Source organism: Centroberyx gerrardi, chromosome 14 (assembly GCF_048128805.1).
Source record: "Centroberyx gerrardi isolate f3 chromosome 14, fCenGer3.hap1.cur.20231027, whole genome shotgun sequence".
Taxonomy (NCBI): domain Eukaryota; kingdom Metazoa; phylum Chordata; class Actinopteri; order Beryciformes; family Berycidae; genus Centroberyx; species Centroberyx gerrardi.
In genome coordinates, this window is record NC_136010.1 from 12,964,230 (window position 1) to 12,990,685 (window position 26,456).

General features: G+C 43.4%; 2 protein-coding genes across 2 annotated transcripts; one reads left to right on the forward strand and one right to left on the reverse strand.

The window, feature by feature from the left end:
• The first annotated feature begins 4,261 nt into the window (after positions 1 to 4,261).
• On the forward strand, positions 4,262 to 17,800 carry LOC139911424 (CD9 antigen-like). Its single transcript, XM_071898955.2, has 8 exons — positions 4,262 to 4,444; positions 10,871 to 10,973; positions 13,719 to 13,816; positions 14,005 to 14,079; positions 14,196 to 14,279; positions 14,405 to 14,461; positions 15,068 to 15,151; positions 15,297 to 17,800. Exons 1-8 carry the CDS (start codon positions 4,376 to 4,378, stop codon positions 15,360 to 15,362), a joined length of 636 nt encoding a protein of 211 aa, XP_071755056.1. The 5' UTR covers positions 4,262 to 4,375; the 3' UTR covers positions 15,363 to 17,800.
• A 1,329-nt stretch (positions 17,801 to 19,129) lies between these two features.
• LOC139911422 (mitochondrial glutamate carrier 1-like) lies at positions 19,130 to 24,614 on the reverse strand. The gene is made up of 9 exons (XM_071898953.2): positions 24,559 to 24,614; positions 23,877 to 24,002; positions 23,300 to 23,355; positions 22,414 to 22,504; positions 22,185 to 22,303; positions 21,830 to 22,025; positions 21,462 to 21,619; positions 21,258 to 21,333; positions 19,130 to 21,107 (listed from the first exon to the last, which is right to left on the reverse strand). The coding sequence occupies exons 1-9, from the start codon at positions 24,579 to 24,581 to the stop codon at positions 20,948 to 20,950; spliced, it is 1,005 nt and encodes a 334-aa protein (XP_071755054.1). The 5' UTR covers positions 24,582 to 24,614; the 3' UTR covers positions 19,130 to 20,947.
• Positions 24,615 to 26,456: the final 1,842 nt, after the last annotated feature.

Consider the following 26,456-nt stretch of genomic DNA (forward strand, 5'->3'; position numbering starts at 1 on the left):
GGGAGCTCAGACCAAAACAATATACCAAAAAACGCGTTCAACCCTCAGTTATTTATGTGGGTGCTGAATCCTCAAATAATATGAAACGAAATACTCCAGGACAGCACTCCAATTAATTAATTTATATTTATTGCCACACAGATGTTTCGGGCAAGACGCCCTTCTTCAGTGTGCTTTTTAGGCAAACAAACTCTCAGACCAACCAACAGAAAAGACCATAAAAGTGCTCTTTGTTTTGGAAAGGTATGCCTTAAAACATCCTTACTGCCACTATTGTCTCTCAGATTTCATTCAGCACAATCCAAATCTAACATATTGGTTGGGCAGTAACAAAAAGAGCAATTCGTCTTGACACGCTAAGTGCTTTCTAACTGTGGCTCCATGGTGATTGCACTCTCCCCAGTGCCAGCCATCCATCCATCACTGAATGTTTATACTGTCTGATCATCACTGTGTTAGTCAGGGAATGGGTGCCAGTCACAGACACCCACAGGAGATGAGAGGGAGAGCACTCCACTATGGCCTGCTGGTCACCCACACTGAGAGGCCACGGCTGTAGACTTCACGCCTGGCTGTGGCACCAACTCTCTCATCTCACATTGGGCCTCTTTCACAGGATTCAACAAGACAATGCCACCCTCTTGTGGTCAAGTAGAAAATGATACCTGGTGCCAACTGAGTCCTCCAACACTGGAGTGCCCTCTCCCTCTCTCTCTCTCTCTCTCTCTCTCGTCTCTCATCTACTTCTCACTGAGAGTTAAATCCTGCACCTCTCCTCACATCAACACCCCTGCCAGGTGCCTGGCAGCGCTCTCGCCCTCCCTAGCGCTGCTCCACAGATCATACACGATGCTATTTTACTCTGGATCTGTTGCCAGGAAACCTCACCGTCAGGGATCTCTAATCAAAGGGTTTTGCAGAGGGCTAGATGGAGGCCGACCTCAGATAACCTCTTGCTTTGGCAGGAAGTATAAACAGGCGATGTGGTTTATTAACTGTCCTTGCTGCAATAGTTGTAAATTAGGTGGTAACCTGGAATTAAAGAGAGAAAATAAAGAATTCTATTTGCACACATACATCAATCCTCCCACAAACCTCTGAGAATGGAAAATTGATGGTGGTTAGGATATAAATTTCAAACAAAGGCATTATGTTTTGTGCAGTAATTTCATCCCTTTTTCCTCTCTTTTTTAACTTTTATTTAGGATTTGTGACCAGAGGGTTGTTAGTTTGAATCCCCGGATCAACTCGGAAAACATGGGTGGGGAAAGTGAATGATAACACTCTCCCTTCCCTCAACCCCCACTGTCAACGTGCCCTTGAGCAAGGCACTAACTGCTTTGTGACCAACAGTTAAACACTGTGGTTTTGCTGAGCAGCTACCTGGTGTGAATGTGTGTAACTGTGAATGTGAAGTATGGTGTTGCTGGAAAAGAGCGATCCTGCTCGGTCAACTTGCCCTAGATTTAAAAAAAAAAAAAAAAAAAAGGGGCCAATTCAGTCAATAGTTACAGTATGACCAGTAGATGGTGCTATGCTGCCACAGTTAGAAGTTTCATTCACTTTTGGAAACTACTGCCAGTTTGTTGTCCTTATGAAGAATCTAAAAATGTTGTTGTTATAGCTAAATTAAACATGTAATCAAGATTTTTTTTTTAATTAAGTAAAGAATTGTGCCAGGCTTCGGATTATGAGGTATAGCTTCATGCGTGTCCTGGTCCTGAGAAAGCAAGACTAACACTGACCCTCACAGCAAACAATGTTTAACAATCTGTCTTCAATAATGACCTCAGACCCAACAAAAAGGCCAAGGCCCTGACCCAAACATGGGTGTAACTGACAGACAAATAACAACAGCCATTAATGGTCCCACCCATTCAACAGAGGGGGAGAAAAACACCGACTTCACTCAAATTGTGAAGATGCTTACAAGAACCACAAACTTCCAACAGGCTCTGTTTACATTTAGCCGACTCACAACAAGACAACTCAAATATGCTCATATTCAGCATTAGAGACTTACCATAGTTTGCCAAAAAGATCTGGTCTACAGTAAGAGTCCAATAACATCCATCTATCTAAACTAGAGCCTTTGTATGTCTGTTTAGTATCACATTGCGCTGTGAAATGATCTTGACTAGTCAACTATTTGCTGTTATTTGAAGGGAGTTATGACCTACACATTTTTCATATTCACATTTTTGGAATCATATATCACACGAGCCGTCACTCTACTTTAGATTCATCCAACAACACAAATGCCTGGGAACAAACTAGCAGGGACACAACTGAGCTTGTCACCCTCTTCTCTTTTGGCACTGCTCTCTCTGTCCCTCCCTGGTTAGAGTCCAAACTAAACCTTTTTTTTATGTTCTCTCCATCCTAATGAGTCTCAGAGGACAAAATGCACCACACAAACTCTGCTCTTCTGCGCCTATCAGAGGGTTAAACCGTGAGACACAGGGGTGAATGATTGAAGAGAGATATTTCTGATTTGTTAACATCTAAGCATTTGTTTTCCTTCTAGTCTCTCTCTCTCTCTCTCTCTCTCTCTCTCTCTCTCTCTCAATCCCACCATCATTTCATTCCTTTCTGACTGAATCTGGACTCCCCCCCTCCCCTCTCGCTGGTGGCTTGGCAGACCGTTCTGTTCCTCTATAAGGACATTTCTAACCAGTGCCTAATTTCCCCATGATAAAATGAACTGCTATTTGGATGTCCCCTCTCCTCTCCATGGTTCTGGAGAAAATATTTATGTTGAACGTGGTGCTGCTGCTGAGTTACATTCCCCCAATCGGTGATGTCAAGCAGAGGTTTGAGAATGTTTTAAGATGCCGAAGGGGGGGAGGGGGAGCCAGCAGAGGAGCAACTCTTTCCATCATTAATAGTAGATTTAGTTTGTATCTTGTTTGTGCTTGGATGATGCTTTGGCCATTACGTGCTGCAAGACTAAGGGTTTTATCAAGAAATCAACTAGTCCATTTAATACACAAATCTGTAATGTTTCTTATGAGTTTTTCTCAGACTAATACATATTTGTGACTTCTATTGTGATACAAAACTGAGCGAATAAGGAGGGCAGCCCTATATGTGGTGAAACTTGGAGTTCTTAAACTTATTCCGCCCAGAACTCAAATTTTGTGTTCCAAACTAGTTAATGATCCAGCAGAAAGCATTTTAGGTCCCAATCCACCGTTTAAGAAACAGTGAATACATGTTAAAGCCCTGATCAGAATGTCGATAAAAGTCGATATTCCTCCTTGATAAAAAAAAAATATATATATATAAATAAATGATAATAATAATAATAATAATAATAATAATAATAATAATAATGATAACAATAATAATAATTAGCCTACAACTCAAATGTATTGGGAGAGTGCTCTAAAATCAGCAACCGTCTGACTGATTACATTGACTGTGACTTGTAACTGTTCTGTTATGGGGGGGGGGGAGTTCGTAATAATAATATTTGCTGGACTAATAGGCTGTATGGTTTGAGGTCCAGGAAAGGTGAGTTGATGTGATACTGGAGACACTTAAGCAATAGGACTTCTCTGATAAAGCAACACGTCCAAAATGAACGTTTCTTGTGAAAGGATGTTGAGTAACTCTTCACAACATGCACTTTGCTAATCAAAAAGTTAAAAAAAAAGTTTAAAAAAAAAAAAAGTTAAAAAAAAAAAAAAAAAAAAAAGGAGGAGATAAGAAAACACCATAAAGCTCAATAAGGTCCCTCACCACTCACCACTGAGCCCCACAGACACTGAAGTGCCGATAGAAATATTAAATTTTATAGGAATATAATAGTGATCGCATAGGATATCAAAAGTAGGCTACCATAAAATACGATAAGGTCTATATAAACTCACTATTGAGTGCTATAGACACACTAGTCGCTATAAGAATATTCTAAGGATATTATAGGGATACCATAGGATACAAAAATATATATAGGCTACCCTAATATTAAGTGCGATACGGTCCCACCAGTAGGCTACCACAAACACATTATAAGTTACTATATATAATAGGAATATTACAGGGGAATCATAGTGGTGATTTTTGCTTGGGGAGCCAACTCCTCTGCATGCTTGTGTCAAGTCCCAATCGTGTAGTCTCAGTCCCCCCTTCAGGCCCCCCTGTATTATTAAAATGGGCGGTCTGGAAAGAGTCTAAGCGGATCCTGCGGTGTTTTGTGTGTGTATGTGTGTGTGTGAGACTACTGTAGAAATTGACAGCGCTTGATGCACAATTGTTGTGACCAGGGTGGACCGTTATTGTCACATCGCCCGGAGGCAACACAACCACTATTACTACTAGTTTGCGTGATTTTGTCGGGGGAAAGCAAATACCGAGATATCCAGTCGAAATGGGGAAAGTGGAAGGAGGAATGAAATGCGTGAAATACCTTTTGTTCGTGTTCAACTTCATATTCTGGGTAAGTGCATGCGGCGGTTGTGGGGGTGATGATGGTGGTGATGCACGTTGTGTGTAAATGAATTGCAGCAAGTGCAGTGCGGTCCGGGCAGGCTGTCGCTCCTCACACGCACAGTTGACTTTCACACCCACGTGTTATTTTAGTAATAATGCTGAGATTGTTTACAGTTTGCACATTCGTTCTCTCGCGCGGGCTCTTCGGGGCTTTATTTAGTGGCCGTCCGGCGTGGGTTTACTCTGCGTGGCGCGGAAAGGGTGACAGCCAGAGGTTTAGTTTCGGCTCGCCGGGCTCAAATCAGATTTTCCACAGAGGAAAAATCCGCCCCTTTTTTCCCGGGGAAGCGTGTTTTTGAAAGGATATGAGAGAGAGAGAGAGAGAGAGCGAGAGAGAGAGAGAGAGAGAGGAGAGAGAGAGAGAGAGAGAGAGAGAGAGAGAGAGAGAGAGAGAGAGAGAGAGAGAGAGAGAGAGAGAGAGAGAGAGAGAGAGAGAGAGAGAGAGAGAGAGAGAGAGAGAGAGCATGGAAAACCAACTCAGCAGTTGGCTTTCTGCGCCTCATGGCTTCATTAACAGACATTGCAGAGAGGTGATTGATAAGCTAAACTTACAGCCATCCTGAGCCTCCCAACTGCTTCCTATTATAAAATTTTACAAGGGAACACTTGGGCACTAGTGCTGCGCTATTAGCTGCTCCAACAAACAGGAGAGGCTATGCAGATTTTTAGCTCTACCATCTACACTGAATTGACTGAATTGTGGAAACATGTTTCTTTGCAGCACTCAGTCTCAGAATGAGACCCAAGAGAGTCACTTTACTCAGGTCAAACTGTCAGGTGGATGTGAAAGGTGTGTGTGTGTGTGTGTGTGTGTGTGTGTCCTGCACACATGCATTGCACATGTGGCTTGCACTCTTCAAGTCCATTCATTTACTTTAAATGAACACACACACACAGTCATTTGAATCTCACAGGGATAACCTGCTCCATGTGTGTATTTGTGACTTTGTGTGTGTGTGTGTGTGTGTGTGTGCACGCTCATGCTTATGTCTGTGCTGTCTGTGTGCCGCCGTGCTTGCTCCTCTGAAGGGAAGTTCCTTTGTGTGTGTGTGTGTCGGTGTGTGTGTGTGTGTGTGAGATTTTCCAACACAGCATCTGCGGAGTGGATCAGGCGCTGAGCGCAGTGTGAATGGATCCATTGTGACAGCAGGACAATGGCATAACTTCAGTCTGCTACTCCTGCCTGGCTGAGCAGAGCCTGCCGGAGCCCCAAATGCAGCAGCTAGCCTCAGCATTGTGTTATGCCATTCCCATTGTAGCATGAGCACAACATCCAGGGTGTGTGTGGGTGTGGCTGGGATCTCCTTGACACACCTAGAGTGTCTAACACAGAGACGGAGAGGTGAAGATGAGAGGGGAAGAGACGTGGAGAAAGCGGATAGGCGATTTCCCCGATGGAGAAAAGGGATTGCTTTCATAGAAGAAGAGTCAGGAGTTCAAGGCAACTAATGTGATAGGGGGAGAAGAGGGTCAGCGGCAGATTGAGAGGGATATCCGTGTGCGTGTTTGCGTGTGCACGTGGCAAAAGAGAGACAGTTGGCATGAATTCGACCTAGATAAAGACAGGGAAGTAGATCAGTAAGAACAGTAGGACATTGGGTTACTGAATGTGTATGTCACGTCTCGTCCAGGACCAGCATTCCCTCACTAGACAAACTCCCGAACAGCAGCTCTCCCACCTTTTTGATGCTCCGTGTAGCAACAAAGCCCTTTAAGGATAGACAGAAACCCTGTTCCTGTAAGTGTGTGTGTGTGTGTGTGTGTGTGTGTGTGCGCGTGTGTGCTGCACTTTCCCTGTCATCTGAGCCTGTACTCTTTCAACTACAACTGAACAGTGATCCCCCGCCCTCCATCTCCAACCCCCCGCTCATAATCACTGCATCCCAATCCCCCCATGGGCTGCAGCCCCCTGTACTGCTGGTGGAGCGCGGGAGGGATGATGAGAAGAGTGTGTGATGAAAGCGGGTGGAGGAGGGGCGGATATGGCTCCCGTCAAATCCCCCCCGTGAGCTCTGAGTTGACGGGCCGGTGCCGCTTCCGTCGTACAGGCCGTAACACTTTGGATGCTGTCAACAGATGAGAGCTCTCACACATATTGACACACACACACACATACACACACTGAGGAAGAGCCACAACGCTCTCTGGACTAATTATGAATTCCAGAATAAAGTCGTTTTTGCCATTTGAATGATGAAGAATGATGTACGCTTGATACACACACTCATTTCACACACACACACACACACACACACACACGCACAAACATGTTATCCATCAACGCAAAGTGGGTCTGTGTTTATAAATCCTTCCGACTCCCTGTCACCCCATCGTGATGTAGTGAGATTCCTGCGGGGCTCCATTACTAAACTGTCATTAATATAACCCAGGCCAAGCTCTTGTGTACATTACACTCATAGCTGCGAGTACAACAGCTTACAACAGAACATCAATACCATGCTAGTCTGGCCTGTGTGGTGTGTGCTATAGTTCAATGATTGCCCTATTTAGTCAAAAATGGAGCCTGTGTGAAGTGAACAGTGTGGGGGCAAGCATTGCCTCATAGTAATATGAAGCCATTTAACAGGCTATACACTTTTTATTGCACTTGAATTATTAGGTAAGCCTAACTGAAAAGGAAAGAGAATAGGAAGTAGAGCAGGATGGAGGAAAAGATAAGGGCTGGTAGGTAAAGTACAGAAGATTGTATTGTATAACCTAATGAGCAGGGTGTTTAGCTCAAGTTTAGCACACTGCCAAGTTTAGCTATTAATGGTTTTATAGACTGATTCCTCTATCTTTTAAAGAAACTGAACTTAAGATAATGTTTTTTTTTCTCTTCCAAAATGGATATACAGTGTCATATCTTCTCAATAAATTTGCACAGAAATTAGAATGATTAGAATTATTCAAATGTGAACTCATTCTAAGTATCCAACATTTTGAAGCTTTTTAAAATTCAAACCAAAATTCAATATGGTGCCAGTATTCAGCCTTAAGAATACCCCTATTTCTCTGTGCTGAAGAGCTTGTTCTGTGCCACTACCCCCACCCTAGCCCTGTAGTAGAATACAATGGGATTTACTCCACCCATAATTATCTCACTGCTATTTACCTTTTCACTCTGTCGTTAATTTTTAATGTGCCCCTGCTTCTGCCCTGCCAAGCGTACAAAACATACAAACTAGACTAGACTATTTCTGACAAGCTTAAATCACTAACGATTATCGCTGTATTTGAACACGTAGGCTACAACTGTTTTACTTCAATACAGTGTAATTTATAGTAAGGCCCTGTTTTATTCCAGAAAATAATATCTGAAGTGTAGATAATGTCACAGATTGAGTCTATCCAAGTCCACAGTGTGAGCTCAACCCCCTGGACAATGGAATTATTCCTGTCCTCATGGAAATTCCCCTCACAAAAACACCATTTAACTATACTGTTAAAAAGTAGGCCTTACACCGTAAAAGAACCTCAATAAAGCTTGGACCCAGAGATTTCCATCCCTGTCTAGAAATAACCAGACTTATAAACTAACCTCAGAGCTGTTAGGAGAGAGGGGGGGCATACGGACAATTGCACACTCTCATGGCCAACTCTGCTATTCTCATTTCCATCAGCGTGTTAAAAGACAAAACAGGCTAGAGTGTTTACTTTGTTACTGAATAAGATGCCACTCCAGTGTCTGTGTCCGCTGCCATGGAAAGAAAAAAAAGAAGAAGAAGAAGTTTGGTCCCCTAACGACTTTGGTCTCTTATTCTCTCTTTTCTTCTCTCCCTTCCCTCTTTCATTCTCTCTTTCATTGTGTCTCTCTGTTTCCCTCCTATTGTGTGCCAAAGCGTAGTCACAGGGAGACAGTGGGCCTTTGTCCTTTGGGGGAGGGAGGGAGGGAGAGAGACAAGGTTGGGGTAGAGGGGGGGTGAACCAGAAGGAGGCGAGGTGGAGATGAGAGGGGAGGGTGTAGAGTTGGGAGGTAGAGAGGCAGCGGAGTTGGGGCGAGGGGAGGGGTGTGTCTGGTGTCAGCCAGGGTAACGGTGGCAGGCGAAGTGGTGGGGGGTAAAGCAGGGGGGTATGTAAGTAGTAAGGGGGTTAATGGGACCTTTGGGACAGCCAGGCTCTGTAGTGCCACTGAGTTGAGGATGTACTTAGCATGTCGTCTGCTATCTGCACTGTTGGATGTAGCCTGTTAATTCCTGCTTGGATAACTGTCTAAAGTAAGAGCTGCTACCTTGATCTCCTGAGACCTCTCTGTGCTGCAGTCAACTTTGCATCTGTTGTTGCCTCCAATACAAGGCTTTTAAAAGTGTCCACAATAGTAATTAGGGTTGGCTAAGGCATAAACACCCCTAAGCTCTATTCAACCGTAATACAACCACCTGCTCCTCTATATACTCAAAACACACAAACTAGCCTGGGATGACCATAGCTTGTCTAACATTGTCTACACACAACAATCTTCACCTCACATCTCCTCCACCATCATCACACTATCCTGTGTTCCGACAAATACCAGCGTTAACTGGATCCAGAACCGCTCTCCAGCCTAACCCAGCCAGGTCCAGTCAGTCTGCATACCCACAGCCTTCACTTCATGCTTTATAACTCTGGATCTGCTAATGCTGCAACCCCAGGTGCTCAGCTGTCCCATACATCACCATGCATGACACTAAATCCTCAGTTTGGGAGGAAGCCTCCTTCCCAACGCCTGTCCCATTCCCATGTTTTACAGCTAGGCTACTGGCTCCTCTTCAGACAAGCACTGTAAAATATAAGCCTAGGACCTGGAGAGGAAAGGAGACGAGGAGAGGATGAGGATGAGATGAAGAAGATAAGGAAAGAAAGAGGTGAAGGAAGGGGAAGTGGAGAACAGATAAGAGGCAGAGTAGAGCTGGAAAACAAGAGGTCGAGAAGGAAGAAGGAAATAAAGATAAGAGGTAGGACAGTTTGTTTTGCCTGAACCTAGCAACGGGGTTTGTTTTTCTGAATAGATTCATTCAGCAGAGCTTGTTCTTTTACAACACACAAACAAACAGACTCACAAACCCCCGGCCGCCTAAATTCTGAGATCTAGGACACGCTGGGACCATGTGACGAGCGCTGTCGCAAATACTCTCCATTTGGACGAATCATTTTTTATTTTCTGCACACACACACACACACACACATAAACACTGTGTTGTTTTGAAGCTCAGCCTGAAGCTTTTTCGAGTGGATTATCCTCAGGGGGCATGGAAACAGCTCAGTGATCATTAAAACCTCTCAGCATTGATCCGTCAGTGGAGCACCCACCACAGTCTGTAGGCCTACTCAGCAAGTCTGTGTCCCTAAGAGCTTCTCAGGTCTCAGCCTCACTCCGAAAGGCTGAAAAAACACAGCTATTGAGCACTTAGAGTAATAGTTTCTTTTTGTAGTCAAAGTTCACATTGCAGCATTCATGACTGTATAGGATGTGTGTTGTATATTGATGGTGCTTTAGATGAAGGAAAATATGAGCCACATGTAACCACATTTCCAAACAAACAGGAGGGCCTGTTTAACCTCAAGGTGCCGCTCTGCTGCCCGCAGCCAAAAGGGGGATTTTCTCACCACTGGCAAGCCAGAGGTTCCTGAAGGGTGTTCTGAGTTTGAATGTTAAATTGGATTAGGGATATTGGCTTTGTTCAGTTACATGATGCACCCATGATGTAAGCCCATTGTTTTGACACAAAAGCAATTTAATTTTCTCATAACATATCATACTTATTTAGCCTAACTAACTCTTATTGAAATTATACTCCTGTTGTTCAAGTGCAAGGGTGGAGGGCCAGAGTGGAAACTCCATGCCACCAGTTGCTTTATTTATGTGGAAAATCACATTTAGAGAGAGCAAAAGAACAAGCTCCCCGAAGGCCTGGGGAACATGCTTTTCCACTCTGCTTGTTTTAGATGAAAAGATTGCTGCGTTTATGATGAATGCTTAAGTTGACTTGCCACAATGCTGTCAGATCTAAGCCCTGATAGGAATGGTATGGGAAACATGTCATTTATTATGAAATAAATATTTGAAAATTGATCGTCAACTTTAATCAACTGTATTTCTCAGAATAAGGATGGTCTGCGTTTCTCAGAATAAGGATGGTCTGCGTTTCTCAGAATGAGGATGGTGTGCAACCATGTTCCATGATGAGCCATGTGTTTTCATGTTTCCATTCCAAATAAACACTACTGCAGCTCATTTCACTGATTAGCACATCTTCAACCCGAGAGGGAGGGGACTAATCAGTGAAATCAGTTGGTGTACTGTCATTTTATGCATTTTTTTTCTCTCTGCAATTTGTTTTTGTGTAATAAACATAATAATTGCATGTCTGTCTGTCCTCTCTCCCTGTAGCTGATGGGCTCCTTGGTGCTGGCAGTGGGGCTGTGGCTGCGCTTTGACCCAGAGACTGTGTCCCTGCTTAACGGTGATGGGGCTCCTGACACCTTCTTCATTGGTGAGTACCACACACACCTCAGCCAATCACCATAGACGAGGTACATAGCTCACCCAATGAGCAGGGACAGAAAGTGATTTTGTAGAAATTCTGAAAATTAAGCTCCTATTCCTGAATCATGATTAATTATCCTAAATATCAAGAGCCCAGTCTATTCACCCACCGCCACTTTTTGCTCACATGTTGCTCTCTTCTCTGTCATTCTCAGTCCGGAGGAGAGCTGTAAAATTGTTTATTAACATATTTCCATGCAACACCCATTGCCTGTAAATAAAACTCTATGTCTCTATGACGGAGGGAATATTCCTACCACAGGCCTGTCCACACACACACACACACACATATGGAGACAACAGCATGCAAACACACACACAAACACACACTCCACCACCACATACAAATCACATACAAATGTACACACACACACACACACACACAGACATTCACATTCAAGTTTGGATTTAAAGGGAGGGTGTCCGTGTTCAGGGTTCAAGGGTGTGTGTGTTTGTGTGTGTGTCTGTTTTTGTGTATGTGTGTGTTGGGTTGGTGGGTGAGGGAGTAAGCCTGTAACAGGATGTGTGTGCAAGTAGGCAGATAAATGTGTGCACTCATCATAATATGCACCCATTCTTGTGCTTATTAGACGTTCATGTGCTTCTTTCATTCTGGGGGAGGGTGTGAATAACAGGAAATGATGCTGTACAATACATAGAGCATAAATACATGAGGGAAAACCACAGTCCTGCTTAACCACCTTTCAATCACTTACTCTACCCAGATGGAAAGAGAGAGGGAGGCGGGGGGGTGGGGTGGGGGATGGAAAGTGGGGACAATTATAAAGGCATATGGCAGAGGACAATCATAGAAACAGATGGGGAACCATGGCAAAGAGTGGAAGGAAAAAGAAGAGGGGAACTCAAATGAAATGATAGTGCAGATTGGGCTGTGGCTACAAGCCTAAGTCAGGCCTGTGTGTGCGTGTGTGTGTGTGTGTGTGTGTGTCCCTCAGTTGTCCAGTGTAGGACTAGCGCTCTACATCCACTCCCTACACACAGCGGTGTGTCTGATAGTGGCGATAACGTCAGTTATTTTAGTCACTGTCTCCAGATAGTCATAATCATAGTCATAGGCTAAAATTAGACTTTTCCTTCCCTGGTTAACACTATTTCTGGTCTGAAGTCAGCTCACTGACTGGTAAAGTTGTGTAATGGTAAACAGTGTTGCAGATTTTTTTGCAATATCCTACAATACCCCAAAGGTATGTCATCATCTGTTCCTGTGTGTGTGTGTGTGAGCTAAGACTCAGATGTCCATGCAGTTAGGCTGAGGAAGGGTGGCCTCTGTCAGGTCCTCTGAGAGTAAAGCTACACATGGCTCTGACAGTGAGAGCACTGTCCCAGGAGGCACAGCTGAGAGCGCTCAGCAGTTGCCATGGCTGGTTCCCATGGCGTTAAGCCCATACACAACTTCTCTTCTCCCTGTACTTTGAAACTGATAGGCCTGAGTTATACTAAATGAGAAAAAGCCTTGAATTAGGACAACCTTTCATAATTTACTACCTCGGTGGTTTAGACCTAGGCCTGTCTAAAGAGGCTGTCATAGTTTTTTCCCCTGAAACCAAATACTGAAACAGCATTTTTGTCAGTTTGTGACAAGTGCGAAGGCGTCAGCATCACATGCCACCAGTTGGGAACACTTAACAGACGATCTGTTACAGAGTATGCGAACTGATCATTTTACACTTCCAAGTAGCAACTAAATTCTCTGGAGTCATCATGTTTTAAAGGGAACCATGTAACAGTAAATACTGTGTCACCTGTTGTCTTTGTGTTGACACATCCGGTTCCCATGATGAACTCTCTCACTCTCTCTCTTTCTCTTTCTCTCTCTCTCTCTCTCTCTCTCACCTGAGCCCATATCACCTGGGGCTTGATGTGTCCTCTCTCACCCTGTCCTCTGCAGAGCTGTCGCCTAGCAACAGGCCCCACCTGTATGAGAGCAGACCGGCCCAATAGGAACCGATCTGTTGTTGAGTTCCTCCCTGCAGACCCACCCATGACGTTCTTTTCCTAATGAGAGGGTTAGTGGCAGGTCAGGGAATTCAAGGGGATGCATAACACCCCGCCTGGGGTTTCCCCAAATCAGCCTTTTGGTAACAAAGCTAGTAACCAGGCATCTCATATGGGGACATTATTAGAAGACACAACAGGTGGGTTCACTCTAAAAGAGGGTCTTACAAAGCACAGATGGCATCGCTGTCATTTGTTCGCCTCAAAGCCGCACTACAGAAATAGTACAGTCTGAAATGTGAATGCGGGGCAATCTATACAGTGTCTGTCGGCCTCAAGTTACACTTCAACCCTTTTACATTCTCGGCTGTCCTGTGCTGCCCCCTTCTGGCTTTCTCATGAATTGAAATTGTCAGATGAACTAATTGGTGCAGCTGAGAGAAGCTGAGCACCCGTTTATGTGCTGAATAGAGTTGACCCGCCTTTTCAGGTTAACATATAAATTAATGATGTAAATTCATAGTATACATCATAGTAAGTAGTATCAAATTTATGTCAGTTGCAAGAGGATAGGGGCGTTAAAAAAATAAATGAATGCTTTTTTGAATATAGTTGGTTTACGCTGGTGGTTGTTTGCCTTATGATGATCGACTAGAGATCATAGTTTGACCACCTTTTTAATTATCATTGCATCACTGCATGTAAGTAATAACTTTCCTTTTCTCTGTTCCTCCAGGTGTGTACATCCTGATAGGTGCTGGCAGTCTGGTGATGTTGGTGGGTTTCTTTGGCTGCTGCGGAGCTGTTCGAGAATCTCAGTGCCTGCTGGGGTCGGTGAGTACAAAAAAACACATGCAAACACATGAACATACACTGAATTTAAATGTTTTTTGTCAGTGAGATTCTCACCAAAATGACAAGCGGTTGGTGAATCACTTTACAGTTTCTGAAGCAGTAGGCAGTGATTTCACCTATCACCTATTGATCAGTGCATTTTTATTTTCATCTGTGGATATTTTCAGTTCTTTGCCTGTCTGCTGATCATCTTTGGAGCTGAGGTGGCCGCGGGAGTGTTTGGATTCTTAAACAAAGACAAGGTACGTTTACTGTTCCACAGCTTGAACAGTTCAAATTAAGTTTTTTTGCATACTCTAATGACTGTGATGAAGCCCTGCAGCACCGCCTCATCCGCCTGTCCTCCTCTCTCACACAGATAATCGAAGATGTTCAGAACTTCTACTCCAAAACCTACGATGAAAACAATAACAGTACACTGATCACCTCGTACCAGCAAGTGGTAAGTGGGAAAAAAACACAACATTTGGTGTAATCTTATGTTTGTGTGTCAGAAAAATAACCCGACTGAATGAAATTTTGAATTTATATGCTGTCATGATATAACGTTCCCCTTTCTTCCTTTAGCTGAACTGTTGTGGAACCAAAACGAGCCCCTGCACTGATCCCCCACCAGAAACCAAGGTAACTTCTGTCACCAGATCCAGTCTCAGGAGGAAAATTAAATTCTGCTTGTTAACTGCCCCAAAACTGTTGTGCTGTTGCATCACCACACAGATAAGCAAGACTGATTTATTTTTACAAAAAGATTGCATTTTATAGATTTTTTCATTACATTTTTGGTATTTTACTATATATTTTGATTAAATATTTCAAAATATTGTTTAAGTATCGGGTTTTACACATTGCTCAGTTCATAAAAAGTGATATGTATGACTAAAAATGTCATTTTTTTAGTTAAATGGAAGAAAATCTATTATTATTGAAAATGCACTTTTACCGTTAATTGACATCTCAGCCGTTTGGTCGAGGCTCATAATAAAAAAACTGTGTGGTCAAAAAAATGTTGTTGTTACTCTTTTCCCAAGGAACTAAAAAATGCAAAAAATAAATAAATTTTCCATTGCTTTTTTCTTGGTGTGGTAATTAAAGGGTTAATGAATGATTCTTTTTGGCGACTTCCATAAGAGCTGGGATCCCCCCAAACCATCCCAAGCATTACATTATGACAAAAAACCTCAGTTCATTAGGGCTTGACACTGCTTGACTCCTCTTGTCCTTGTTCTGCAGTACTGTGAAGAAGGCATTAAGGAGTTCTTCAACAGTAAACTCTACATCATTGGCTATGTGGGCATCGGCATCGCTGGAGTCATGGTGAGTTTGGATCTGAGAGGAGATAAACACACACACACACACACACACACACACAGACTATCCAGGCAGACTGATTGACAGCTAAAAACGCAGACACAGAGTATGATTTTATGCAGTTATCAAAACCCTGTCTTCCTTTCTCTAGATCATTGGGATGATCTTCAGTATGGTGCTGTGCTGTGCCATTCGCAACAGCAGGGAGGTCATCTAAACTGGAGCCTTGACCTGCACCCCCTCGCCCCTCCTGTGCCCTGCCCCCGAAAGACTGTACAGCCTTCAGATCAAATTCCACGCCCTGTCCATCAACCACCCAGGGACCCAGGAAGCAGACCGTCTTCATAAAACCTTTTCCTCTATGGTGCTGTCATCATTAAGCAATGCCAGTGAAACCTGGCTCTGGCCTGATCCTCCTCGTCTTTCTATGTCATTTTTCTTTTTATATTTTTGTTTTCACACGCAAATTAATGTAACTACTGTACCACAGCATTCTGATAAGGCTGACTCAGTCACACACCCCATGGGAACAGTACCCTTATTTCTGATATTGGCCCTTCATACTCTCATTGCTTTTCCTTGTGGGCTTCCTTAGGCTGCTACTAAGCGTTTTAACACGCGTACACAGTAGCTGCAGTGTCAAGGCTTTTTCACACAGCCTCGACACTGACCCCAGCAGTGCCTTGGCTGTGGGAATATTTAGCGTGAGGGAGCAAAACAGCTGAGTTTGCTTCTGTGTGCGCACACACAAACACACACACAAACACACACACACACACACACAGCACTGTTATGTTATGTGAGACCAGAGCAGAGCCTCAAAAAAGGTTGTCTGGAATCTAATAGGGAATCCCTAATTGGTGAAATCAGAGTGGAGTGTCAAGGGGGTGAATGCTTAGTGAACGCCTAGTGCATGCGTCCGTCATGCAGTCTCATAGCACAGTGCTCACACACACACACACACACACACATACACACACATACACACACACACAAACACACACAGATTCTCACACAGACAAACACAGATCGCTCTCTACAAGAAACAACATCCACAATCAGAGGATTTTAAGAAAGGTCCCACACCGACTGAACTACAAAACCAAATCTCCTCTTCCTCCCACAGAAAGGTGCACCTGATCTGTTTGGCACAGCGACCCGGTAACAAAAATACCACATCTCCCCTTTTCTCCGCTTATAAGTGGGCTGTCTTAGAAGCTAAGAGGGTGTGGTGGCGTTAGAGCTTGTCTTATGTAAGATGTAAGTGAGGACTCCTGGGGCTCTCTTGACTGTACATCAAGAAGACGCAGATCATGAGGACATGTTTACAGGCTAAACATGTACTAGGCAGTCAACTGAGAGTAGCACTGGAGCCATGAAATTCGGTTATATATATATACAGTATGAGAGCAGCCTTTGATCTCTTCCCACTTCTCTTTTCCCCTGTGCCTTAACAGTACACCACCTACAAAAAACAAAAACTCACTGGCCTTGTCTCAGAAACAACCCCAATATCTCTCTCACCTTATTAACTAGATTTAACAGGGTTGGATAGGCATAAGTGGTTGTCAGTCAGCTTGTTTAAACCTAAATCCTATCCTGTCAGATCCAGAGAAGAGAGGTGGGATAGAGGTTGTTTCTGCACCAGGACACCGTTAATTCTATAGGGTCTATTCCCAGGGTCAGGACTCCATTATGTAAATATGTGTGAATTTTCCGTAGCTGTATATTGTTTGTGGCTGATGTGGTGATAGTTGGTATTTAACATGCTGTGTGTGTATAGGCACAGGCTTGCAGTAGATGTACAGCGTTGTAGTCCTGACAGTGTTTGCAGTAGTCAAAGCTGTTCCACGCAGCCAAAAGAGCTTCTTAACGTGCCTTTCTTTGATAACAAGCTAAATTTTTAAACAACAGCCCGTCGGAACGTAGCGAAAAAAAACCTACAAAGTGAGTAGCTGTAGGTAGTGTACATACATTTGTAGAGTTGGACTGCATTTTATTCTCACACACATTCGACAAGTAGCACATGTGGCTCGACTTGCTGTTATTGTTTTGGTGTGATTTAAAACTCTGATGTGTCTCGGTCTTCTTGTCTCCTCTGCCAGGAGAACTGAAGTGGTGAAAGCACGTTCCTTGGCCAGCTTTTCCAAAAGCCTCTTGGGTTGGCACTAAGAGAGTCTTTGTTCCATGGATTTACAAAGATGATCTTAATGTTAATGATGTTCCAAATAATTAAGTTATTTGGAACCCAAGCACTGGTCAATGCTGCTTTTACTTTTTTATTTCAGTGTAATGTGGCACAAGTGAAGAGAGAAAAGGTTACCAGTTCAGACTGTTGAGATGCCAGTAGGCAAATCTCACTAGACTGTCGCTTCAGAAGCTCTGTGGAATTAGTTTAGGTTGAACTATAGGAACAGGTTAGTGGTTTCTCCGCAAAACAATTTTTGGAGGCTGCACCAGTCCGGGATTGGTCGCTAAAAGCAACAAAATCCACAACGCTGTTACTGTGTTCCTCCATTATATTTGTTTGAGCGAAAATGAAGTTGTTTTGTACTGTGCACCTAAAAAAAAACTGTGTAACAGTCGAGCTGTTTGTAATTGATTGTGTGTTAATTTATTTTAATACCATTCCACGCTTCTCAGGAAGATAGATGTTTGAAGATTAATAAAGTTTTAAAAGTTTTACATACTTATCTCTGTTTTGTTTTTTTTTATCTCAGAGGTTTACATGGTCTAAGTAGTAGCAGTTTATAGTTATTTCCTGTAATCGGGAACCTTCGTGAGAACGTTACTCCTTGAAGCAACACTGATATACAAATGCTCTCATGAAATCTCTCAGCATCTGCAACATCTCTTGGTATTTATATAAGTCCACATCAGACTTGTGTCACGTTTCCTGGCTTTGAGCCGTCCACTCAGGCAGGTGACAGCCCATCATTACACACACACACACACACACAGCCTGGGCTCTATACCCTGCATGCTGCAATGGTTTCTGGCCTTGGAAATGTATTAATGACTTACAGTACAGAAATATCACCACCACTCCTTGCCAACTGTAATTAATATAGAAGGCTGATATTTTCATCCGTGGATTCTTTTTGTGGACCTGGTTTGTCAACAACCAGGAGAAAGCTTTTTTTTTTCTCTCTGGCAGGCAAAACTAGCATTTGAATACTTTGGCACAGAACGCAGAAAAATGTGCCACCTCAGTTCATGCTTGTTAGAACTATATCTTGTATTTTGGAAAAATAAAAAGGAAATGTTGCAGTATGTAGGTGTAAATGCAGATGAGTGACATCACTACAGATCCCCAGGGAAGCCAATACTGATAGCTGTCCATGAATATATGAGGGTTAGGGTGCTAACAATTAGTTTTATTTTATGAAGTGAAATGTGGCTTTAATACCAGCTTGTGAAGCAGCCCATCATGACCCATGTAACGGTCTAAGAGATGATAGAATATTGTTGTAATTTATATAGTTTAAGGCACAACAGATGATTAACGAATGAATACCATCTGATAATTACACATACTGTAAACCCATTTCCTTGATATTTTGCCTCTGCTGATTGTGTTTGATGTCTTCTGCAACTCAGTAGGTTTCCAGGTTTAGTAGCATGAGGCTCATGTCAGAGTTTCCCCTTTCTGCGCTTGAGCTCACAGGACAGCTGATCGCGGTAGTTATGCATACGATGCAGCAGAGCCTGCGGGACTACACAGTGTAGAGTTACACCCACACTGCAGCATGTGCATTTTCCCTGGCATCTAAAGGGACACATACACATGCAAGTGATGCACATGCGCCGAAAGGCAATGCAACTCCTTTCAAGCTTACATCAGAAAAGAATACTATACTGGCTACACTCGACAACCTGCATGAGCTCTACCTGTGTGACTGTGGACTACTACACAATACCTCAGGCCACACACACTCCACAAATAACACAAATAAACATTGAAGTTATAAATATTTATTCAGTATTTATAAATCTGTATTTACATGCATGATCATAAAATGAAACTTAAAAAAATGAAATCCAGGTAAGAAGAATCTCCTCTTCTGGAGGGTTGATAATAACAGTTAGGAAGCCATGGTGAGGCAACACTTTCTCAACGTTCTTCTTGAAATGGTCAGCAAATACTCTTTAGAGACAAACTGTTCTACAACAGATCAACAGATGTTTTATATTTAGCTGCACTAGACTTCCACTCTGTCCTCCCATTGTTCACTTTCCGAGTTTAAATTCTTTGCGTAGCTTGTGAAAATAGAAAAAAAAAAAATATTTACAGTAGTAAAAACAAATGTTTATCAAAGTACTTTTGTAGTCAGGACCCAGGCTTGAAAAACATTTCCCAGTAGATGGAGAATGCGTCGCACCCTGTTCCCCCGCTAAATGCTTAACATGATATATGAACATGGGCTCCTGTATGTCAATAACTGAAAACAACACCTGACTAGTTACAGACAACCAGTCTGCTGAGACAAAGTGGCTAAGTGTGAAAGGTCATTTTGCGCTATTTTCAGTAGACTTGGTCCCAAAAGCATGGCAAGTCCCATCAACAAACAAAAGTTTTGTCCATCACCTCAGTACTTTACCACCTTCCTGCCCTTCATTGTCATGAAATGTGTTGACTTACTTAATCAAAGGAGCAGACAGAAAATATTAAAGTTAAATTCACGTCTTTTTCACCAAAAAAAGGCATTCTCCAAAGTCAACTGCATAAGGCCTTATTTAGCTGTCTGTGGAGCTCAAGCGTTTAACTTACATAACCAGAATTGTGTAGGCTGCCATACAGAAGATTCACATTACACAGTCCATTGGCTTGTCATAAAGCCAACAGAAACCCCAAAAACGTCAACCCCGACACCAGAAAGCATCTAAGGTGAGCTACCTTCTTGTGACCCACTATTTATAAACCAGCGTAGCTAAATGAGAGAATAAGTGAAGAAAGTCCAACCAATTTAGAACATGGGAAATCTCCCCTAGTGAAGTAGTACAACACAGATCGCTTATATGACAAACCACTGGATAGGTAGCCCCAGTGTTTCTTTTGAAAGTTACTGTCCCTTCAACAATCTTTGTTTTCAAGTTTTCTTTCCAGTTATTCACCAAGTCCCATCTATATTAAAAAAAAAAAAAAAAACTATATACATAGAAAAGATGAACACCGATAGCCCAGTGTCATACATAACCCTTTAAAACAGGATTTGAGATGTTCAAGTAAAGTTCTGCCTCTGCTATTATTTGGTAGATTCTCCGTGGCACATTTCCCTTCTCTCTACTGTAACACCCAGTGACAGCCATCACCTAGTGGTTGCCAAGATGGGGCAGCTGGAAGGATACACAGGTTAGGATTACAGTGAGGGGAAAGGGATATGAGTGCATTTGGGGGTAGGGGCTAAAACTAAGTAAATGGAGAAGGAAAGGACTGGGGGCACAGGAGAGAAATGAGTCTGACGGGGAAATACGATGGGCAAAGCTGGACAAGCAGGTCCCTCATTGAGGGAAAAATTGAGGAGGAATGGACAACTCTTATTTCTGTCCCTATTTTCTTCCACTAAGCTTCCTTAAAACCCATATAGATGAGTGAAGTTTCAATCTCAGCCTATAAAATAAGCAAGAAAGTGATGCTAAAGGCAAACAAAATGGCGCTGACCTGGTCCCCTTAGCATTTTCTTAATCTGAGAGCCCCCTACAATAAATAAGGTAGACAGTAACAGAGAGCTGGGTCCATGGCTAGGCCCAGGGCATAGCTGCCTGTAATTTAATGAGGCGGTAGAATAGGAAGCAGCTTGTTTAGGCAGAGTAGATGTTGTAGGGGGTGTACCCTAGCAAGATCTCTCCAACTCCCACAAAGTAGACGACCTGGGCAATGCCAAAGAGAGGAGCAATAACCAGGGCCCGGCAACTGGCCCCCTTCAGGAACGCCCCAGGACCCTCCTTCCTCATGATTTTACTGCAAGGGAAGAGAGAGGGTAGAGTTAGCATGCAACTTATCTCCATTTAGACTAAACTTGGCCAGGAAGAGGCACAATGCTGGACATTGTTAGAATTCCACCCAATTATGTTTCCAGAGAAACAGATGAGTAAGATGTGACTGTGTTACCTGATGCAGTCCACCACTCCATTGTAGGTTTCCTCATTAGCTCCTTTTTTGAGGGACTGTAGCCTTGTCTTGACCACTGCACAAGAGAGACAGAGCTTGTATTAGTTGAAGCACAATAAATCAATCACTGAAGAACAGACAATTTCAGCTACAGCTCCAACTCCAAAATATGGATCATTTGTCTGCATAGTTTGAGCCACTCACCGTCACAGGGGCTGACGGCCACAGCAGCGATGGATCCAGCCAAGCAGCCAGACATGAAGGACCAATAGAAAGGCACGGTTGGATCTTCAGGTGAGCGCCGGCCGAGCTGGTGCAGGCGGGCGAAAAGAGGGAAGTACACGACCGAGAATGGGATGTCCCTGAAATGCAACAGACAAGCATGTTCACCAAGTTACAAAGTTGATGGAAAATCCATAGCCAACTAAGTTACAGTAAGTCAAAGTAAAGCGGAGTGGTGAAGCAAGGTCCCAACCATTTCGCCTCATTGTCAATTCAAAGTTCTGCAGACTATAGCCACTACAGGCAGAGCCAAGGAGTGCATAATGAGCCCATATTAAATCCCCTCTCACCTCATCAGCGTGGCACCCAGTCCCTTGTACAGTCCCGTGACTCCCTTGGTCCTCAGCAGCTCTCTGGTGATCTGAGTGGCTGACACTCGGATGATTTGAGGGGCAGGGTTGGCGTTGTAGGAACGGCTAAGAACAGCACTGGTTCCCCCCAGCTTCAGAGCGGTTACTACACTGGGTGCCAGCCTCTGCTGGGCCGCTGCCAAAGACAGGAAAGATATTGTCACAGTCTTTCACCAGGATGAAAAAAGTATAACACCTTTATGCATTATTTGATGCAGGTAATATTTCCCATTTAATTCTGTCTAATTATTTTACGGGGCAGCAATGTGCATTTGGATCCAAAATGGCTGCTTACCTAGTCTGCCAGCATCCTGCAACTGGATCTTGAGCATCTCCATGGGTGTTGTGATGACGACCTGGCACATTCCTGCACCGCAACCTGCCAACATCTCCTTGAACACCGTCAACCTGCCACTAAATACACATATACAATGGGGGGGGGGGGGGGGGGGGGGGGGGGTTAAAAACCAAACATGACCAATGCTGGAATATGAGAGTCAGTCCTTTGCAATGGCGCTACTCACCCATCTTTGCTCAACTGGTGGCGAAAGAAGTCGTTAGCAGCCAGTTTGATGGCTTTTTCGGGGGTCACCAGGGTGAGGTTTACTGCAGCCCCTACAACAACAACAGGAGCCATTAGTCATGAGAGACAAACTTTTAAAACACACACACACATATGCACACCACAAAACACATACATGCAGTTTGATAAACAGCAAAAGTTGCATAGCAGAGAGTATTACAAAGAGCGAAATATCTGCACAAGAAACTATTTCCACTCTTTGGATCACAAAGGTTATTAAATAGAGGAGATAAAAGAAGCAACAACACGTGTGAAGTGTTAAATGGTTTTTGGTTTCAATGCAGACTGTGCTAAAATGGTCTTGGCTTCAATGCAGGCTCTGCTGTGGGCGGTGGCAGAAAACAAAATGTGGATTTAACAGAGCTAGAGAAGCCAACTCAGAGCTGGCCAATACAAGTCATTTTGACCCACGGCATAATTTCTTACAAGATGGACCACTGATCCACTGAATCATCCATTTAACCATTTATTGCTGCCAAGGAATTTAATCTTAGCTCTGAAACATGTCACAGCATGTAGGCTAAGAGTGTATGAGAGGAGCTTGACGCAAGAATAATGACATTTCCCTCTTTTGGAGTCTGGTTAAATGAATTTAGACCACATGGCAAACCAGTTGGTTCTATCAATGATCCATCTGCTGAGAAAATCAAAGTATATAAATGGTTCACAATGACTTGAGCCAAGATAAGTAATGTTTTGGTCAACTCCTAGAAAGGCAAAAGTTAGCCTATTAGCCTAGTAAGTGTGTGATACCCTGTACAATGAGATTCTAATCCACAACAATCACATATTGAACAAGCTAGTATGAATAATCTGACTAGTCATACCTCTGTACATGCCAAAGTAACCTTCAGACTTAACAGTCTTAATGAGGCAGTCCAGCCTGAGAAAAACAAACAGAAATGGATTATTACACCTAATCATGCAAATATTCTAAAGGAAACACATAATCCTCAAGGTGCTTGGAAACAGAAAGATTCTAAACAAGTCCTGGTCATAGGAAGAGCCCTCATACTATGAAATAGCAGTCAAATACTACTAGGCTTTCACAATATGGGTTGTGAGGGTATTCACAACAATGGATTACTAAACACTGAGAATCTGACCAGTCTAGCTACCCCTAAGCATTGGTTCAATAGCATTCACTGAGCTCAATTCCTCAAGTTTGATACCTTAACTAAAACTACACTCTTCAGACCAAAGAGGGCCAGTCTACTGTAAAGGCATCAATGAAAGATGATGCAATCTAGACTTTTCAGGAAAACCTGTGTGGTGAGGAAATGTAAGTACATGTATTTAGTTATGCAATGCAAATGAAGAGAAAGAACAGGTTTTTGACTGCAAACAGTAGAGGAGACAGCACGAGGTATCAGTGATCTTTGATTCAACGGGTGTGGGTCTTACATGCTCTTGTAGAGCTGCTGCCCGCTGCGCTGGTTCTGCAGGCGGGTCTTGGCCAGGTCAATGGGGAACACACAGGTGACTCCCACCATGCCTGCTATCCCTCCATTGATCAGTTTGGCTGGGAGGCTGCACAAGGACAAGTCAAAAGGACACACACATAACAATCAGTCCCATTCTCACTATATTCCTACATGGAGTCTGGGATTGAGTGACAGAAGCCTGCTAAAACTGACAACTACTGAAGCAATTCAAGGGCTGGTCATCTACACACCGAAGCACAACATAAAAAGACATAATCTGCAGAGGTGAACGATTCATTATGCTCTCTAAAATGAGAGAGAAGCGTTATCAAATGGGGTTTGGGCTGTAGAGTCATTGCAATAATAGAATAGGGAGTAGGGTGACAGCCTCGGGGAATCTGGCCGTCCAAAAATAACTGTCCATAGTAAATCAAAACCAACACATAAGCATCCCTCATGAGGCATTACACATCCTATGGCTCCTATGAATTCCCATGTTAGCCTGTTAGCTCCTGAAGGACAACAGATGGGAAACTGGAGCCGTTTACTATAGTAAGTGATTGAATGGAATAGTAGAAACATGCTCCATTCCCATTTTACTCTATGAGCACACGTTGTATCATGTGGTTGCATTGCCCAGATGGAGAGAGGGGGGTTCATACCTGATCGGTTGTGGCTGGGCCATGGTTCCTGATGTGGGTGAGTGGAAGCAGGAGGAGAGGGTGCCAGGGGAGAAGCAGGCTGAGAGTCCCAGGGAGACACTGAGCAAGGCAAGAGTACAGAGAGGCTCAGGGTTATATTTATAGGCAAGCCCTGCCCTGCAGAGCCGAGGCAAAATTACACCTCACTCCCCACCCACTGCACTATCAGCCAAGAAATGGAGCGGGCGTCCCTCATCACCCTATCATAATCACACCATAATCTGCAATGGCTTCCAGGAATACACCTGCCTGCTGTGTGACTGGGTCAGATCCAAAAGAAAAGTGGGACTCTTCCCAAAGCTTCATGCTCTGAAAGCTATACACTGACAGTACAAGATAAGGGACACTTTTTACATAAAGTATCCTTCGATGATGAATGAGATGAATCCAGGGAAAAGCCATTAATTACCCCTATTGATTTCCCATAGTCAATTTATACCAATGACAAAGGAGGGAATGTAGATATAGAGAGGCAGACGAGTTAGAAAAGGATAAGCTTTGAGATAACTGAGATGTGGATTGTGCAAAAGGCTGCAACTCAATATCATGAACATGTCCAATGTCAATATTTTGTACATTCAGTCTCAAAGTGATAGAAAAGCTCTACAATCAAAAGAATCCCAATTTTTAAGGTCAATAACAAAACCTAGGTCCCAAAACGTAGCTTTTTCAGCTCAATCAGGTAAACTTCACAACCTTGAAACCTGAAACCGTGACTTTTACGTGGAGCTCGACAGCGCCCCGTGTGGTCATTTTGTTTAACACGGCAACTTTCTGCAGACTGGTTTCGAAAGGGAACATGCTGCCAGCTCAGCTCTGAATATATTCTACAAATTCAAGAGCCTGGCTTGCGAGTTCAAACTTTTTCTTTTCGCCTGCTGCACAGACCCACACTGACCAACCAGCTGTACTATGAAGCCATTAGGTATCAACGCAAGTCTTAAACGAACTAACTAGATGTCAGTGAAACAACAAACTAACTAGTCACATTTTTATCACGATGACAGCAGGGACCCACCTTGAAAAGAAGTCCAAGAGTTTTTGGTTTTCCTCCCTGCAGCAGCAAGGGAATGAATGAATGGAAAGAGTCAGGAAGCACAGGCAAGATGTAGAGGGGCGTTCCCGTTTCAGAGCTGCTTTTGGACCAATGACAACAGTTTCTATGTAAGGTGGGTTCTACTAACTAACTCTACTGGTTAGACAGGATCTGCTCAAGTATGAACTATTCTAGCTTAAATTGTTCCCCCAGTCATATTAAGAGCCGGAAAGTATGTATGTATGTATGTATGTATGTATGTAAGTATGTAGACCATTCCATCATTGAAGCATCACAAAATATCCTTCACTCATAGACTTCAGGGGCAATGAAATTCATCATGAAGCTTAAAGACCCCATGAAACGGCTTCTTTACTTCCTTGATTTGATGCATTTCCAAACAGGATGTTGGGGGCGGGACATAACGCAGCGAGGGATCATTCAAAAGTCTAAACCAATGGAGTATGAGTCGGGGAGAGAAAGGCAGTTTTATTTGATGGGAGGGGTGCAGAGGGGTAGCCTGGTAAGACCATCCTGATCACGTGACCTCACATTCTGTTTCGCTCCACAGATCAGTCTGGACTTCCAGCCGCCCACATCGATTTACTGAAATTACAATGTAACCGGGCCAATCAGGGACTGTGTCGTAGTTGATGACGTGAAATACAGGCCGCCGCTGGCAAAACAGTAATGGCGTCTCCCGAAGCAACGAGCGGTAACGTTAACGTTAGATGAGTAAACACAGCCATTAGTGCAGTTATTGCAGAAATAGACTCAATAACAACAATTAAACAAGAACAAGAGTATGCACTAGCAGAGTTTC

Excerpts from the sequence above, each read along its gene's own strand:
- LOC139911424 (XM_071898955.2), top strand. The coding sequence starts at position 4,376 with ATGGGGAAAGTGGAAGGAGGAATGAAATGCGTGAAATACCTTTTGTTC. Across the intron at positions 14,080-14,195 it reads GATTCTTAAACAAAGACAAG|ATAATCGAAGATGTTCAGAA; the intron begins GTACGTTTACTG and ends TCTCTCACACAG. Across the intron at positions 14,462-15,067 it reads ATCCCCCACCAGAAACCAAG|TACTGTGAAGAAGGCATTAA; the intron begins GTAACTTCTGTC and ends CTTGTTCTGCAG.
- LOC139911422 (XM_071898953.2), bottom strand. The coding sequence starts at position 24,581 with ATGGCCCAGCCACAACCGATCAG. Across the intron at positions 22,505-23,299 it reads TTACTTTGGCATGTACAGAG|GGGCTGCAGTAAACCTCACC; the intron begins GTATGACTAGTC and ends TTGTTGTTGTAG. Across the intron at positions 22,304-22,413 it reads CACCAGTTGAGCAAAGATGG|TGGCAGGTTGACGGTGTTCA; the intron begins GTGAGTAGCGCC and ends ATGTGTATTTAG.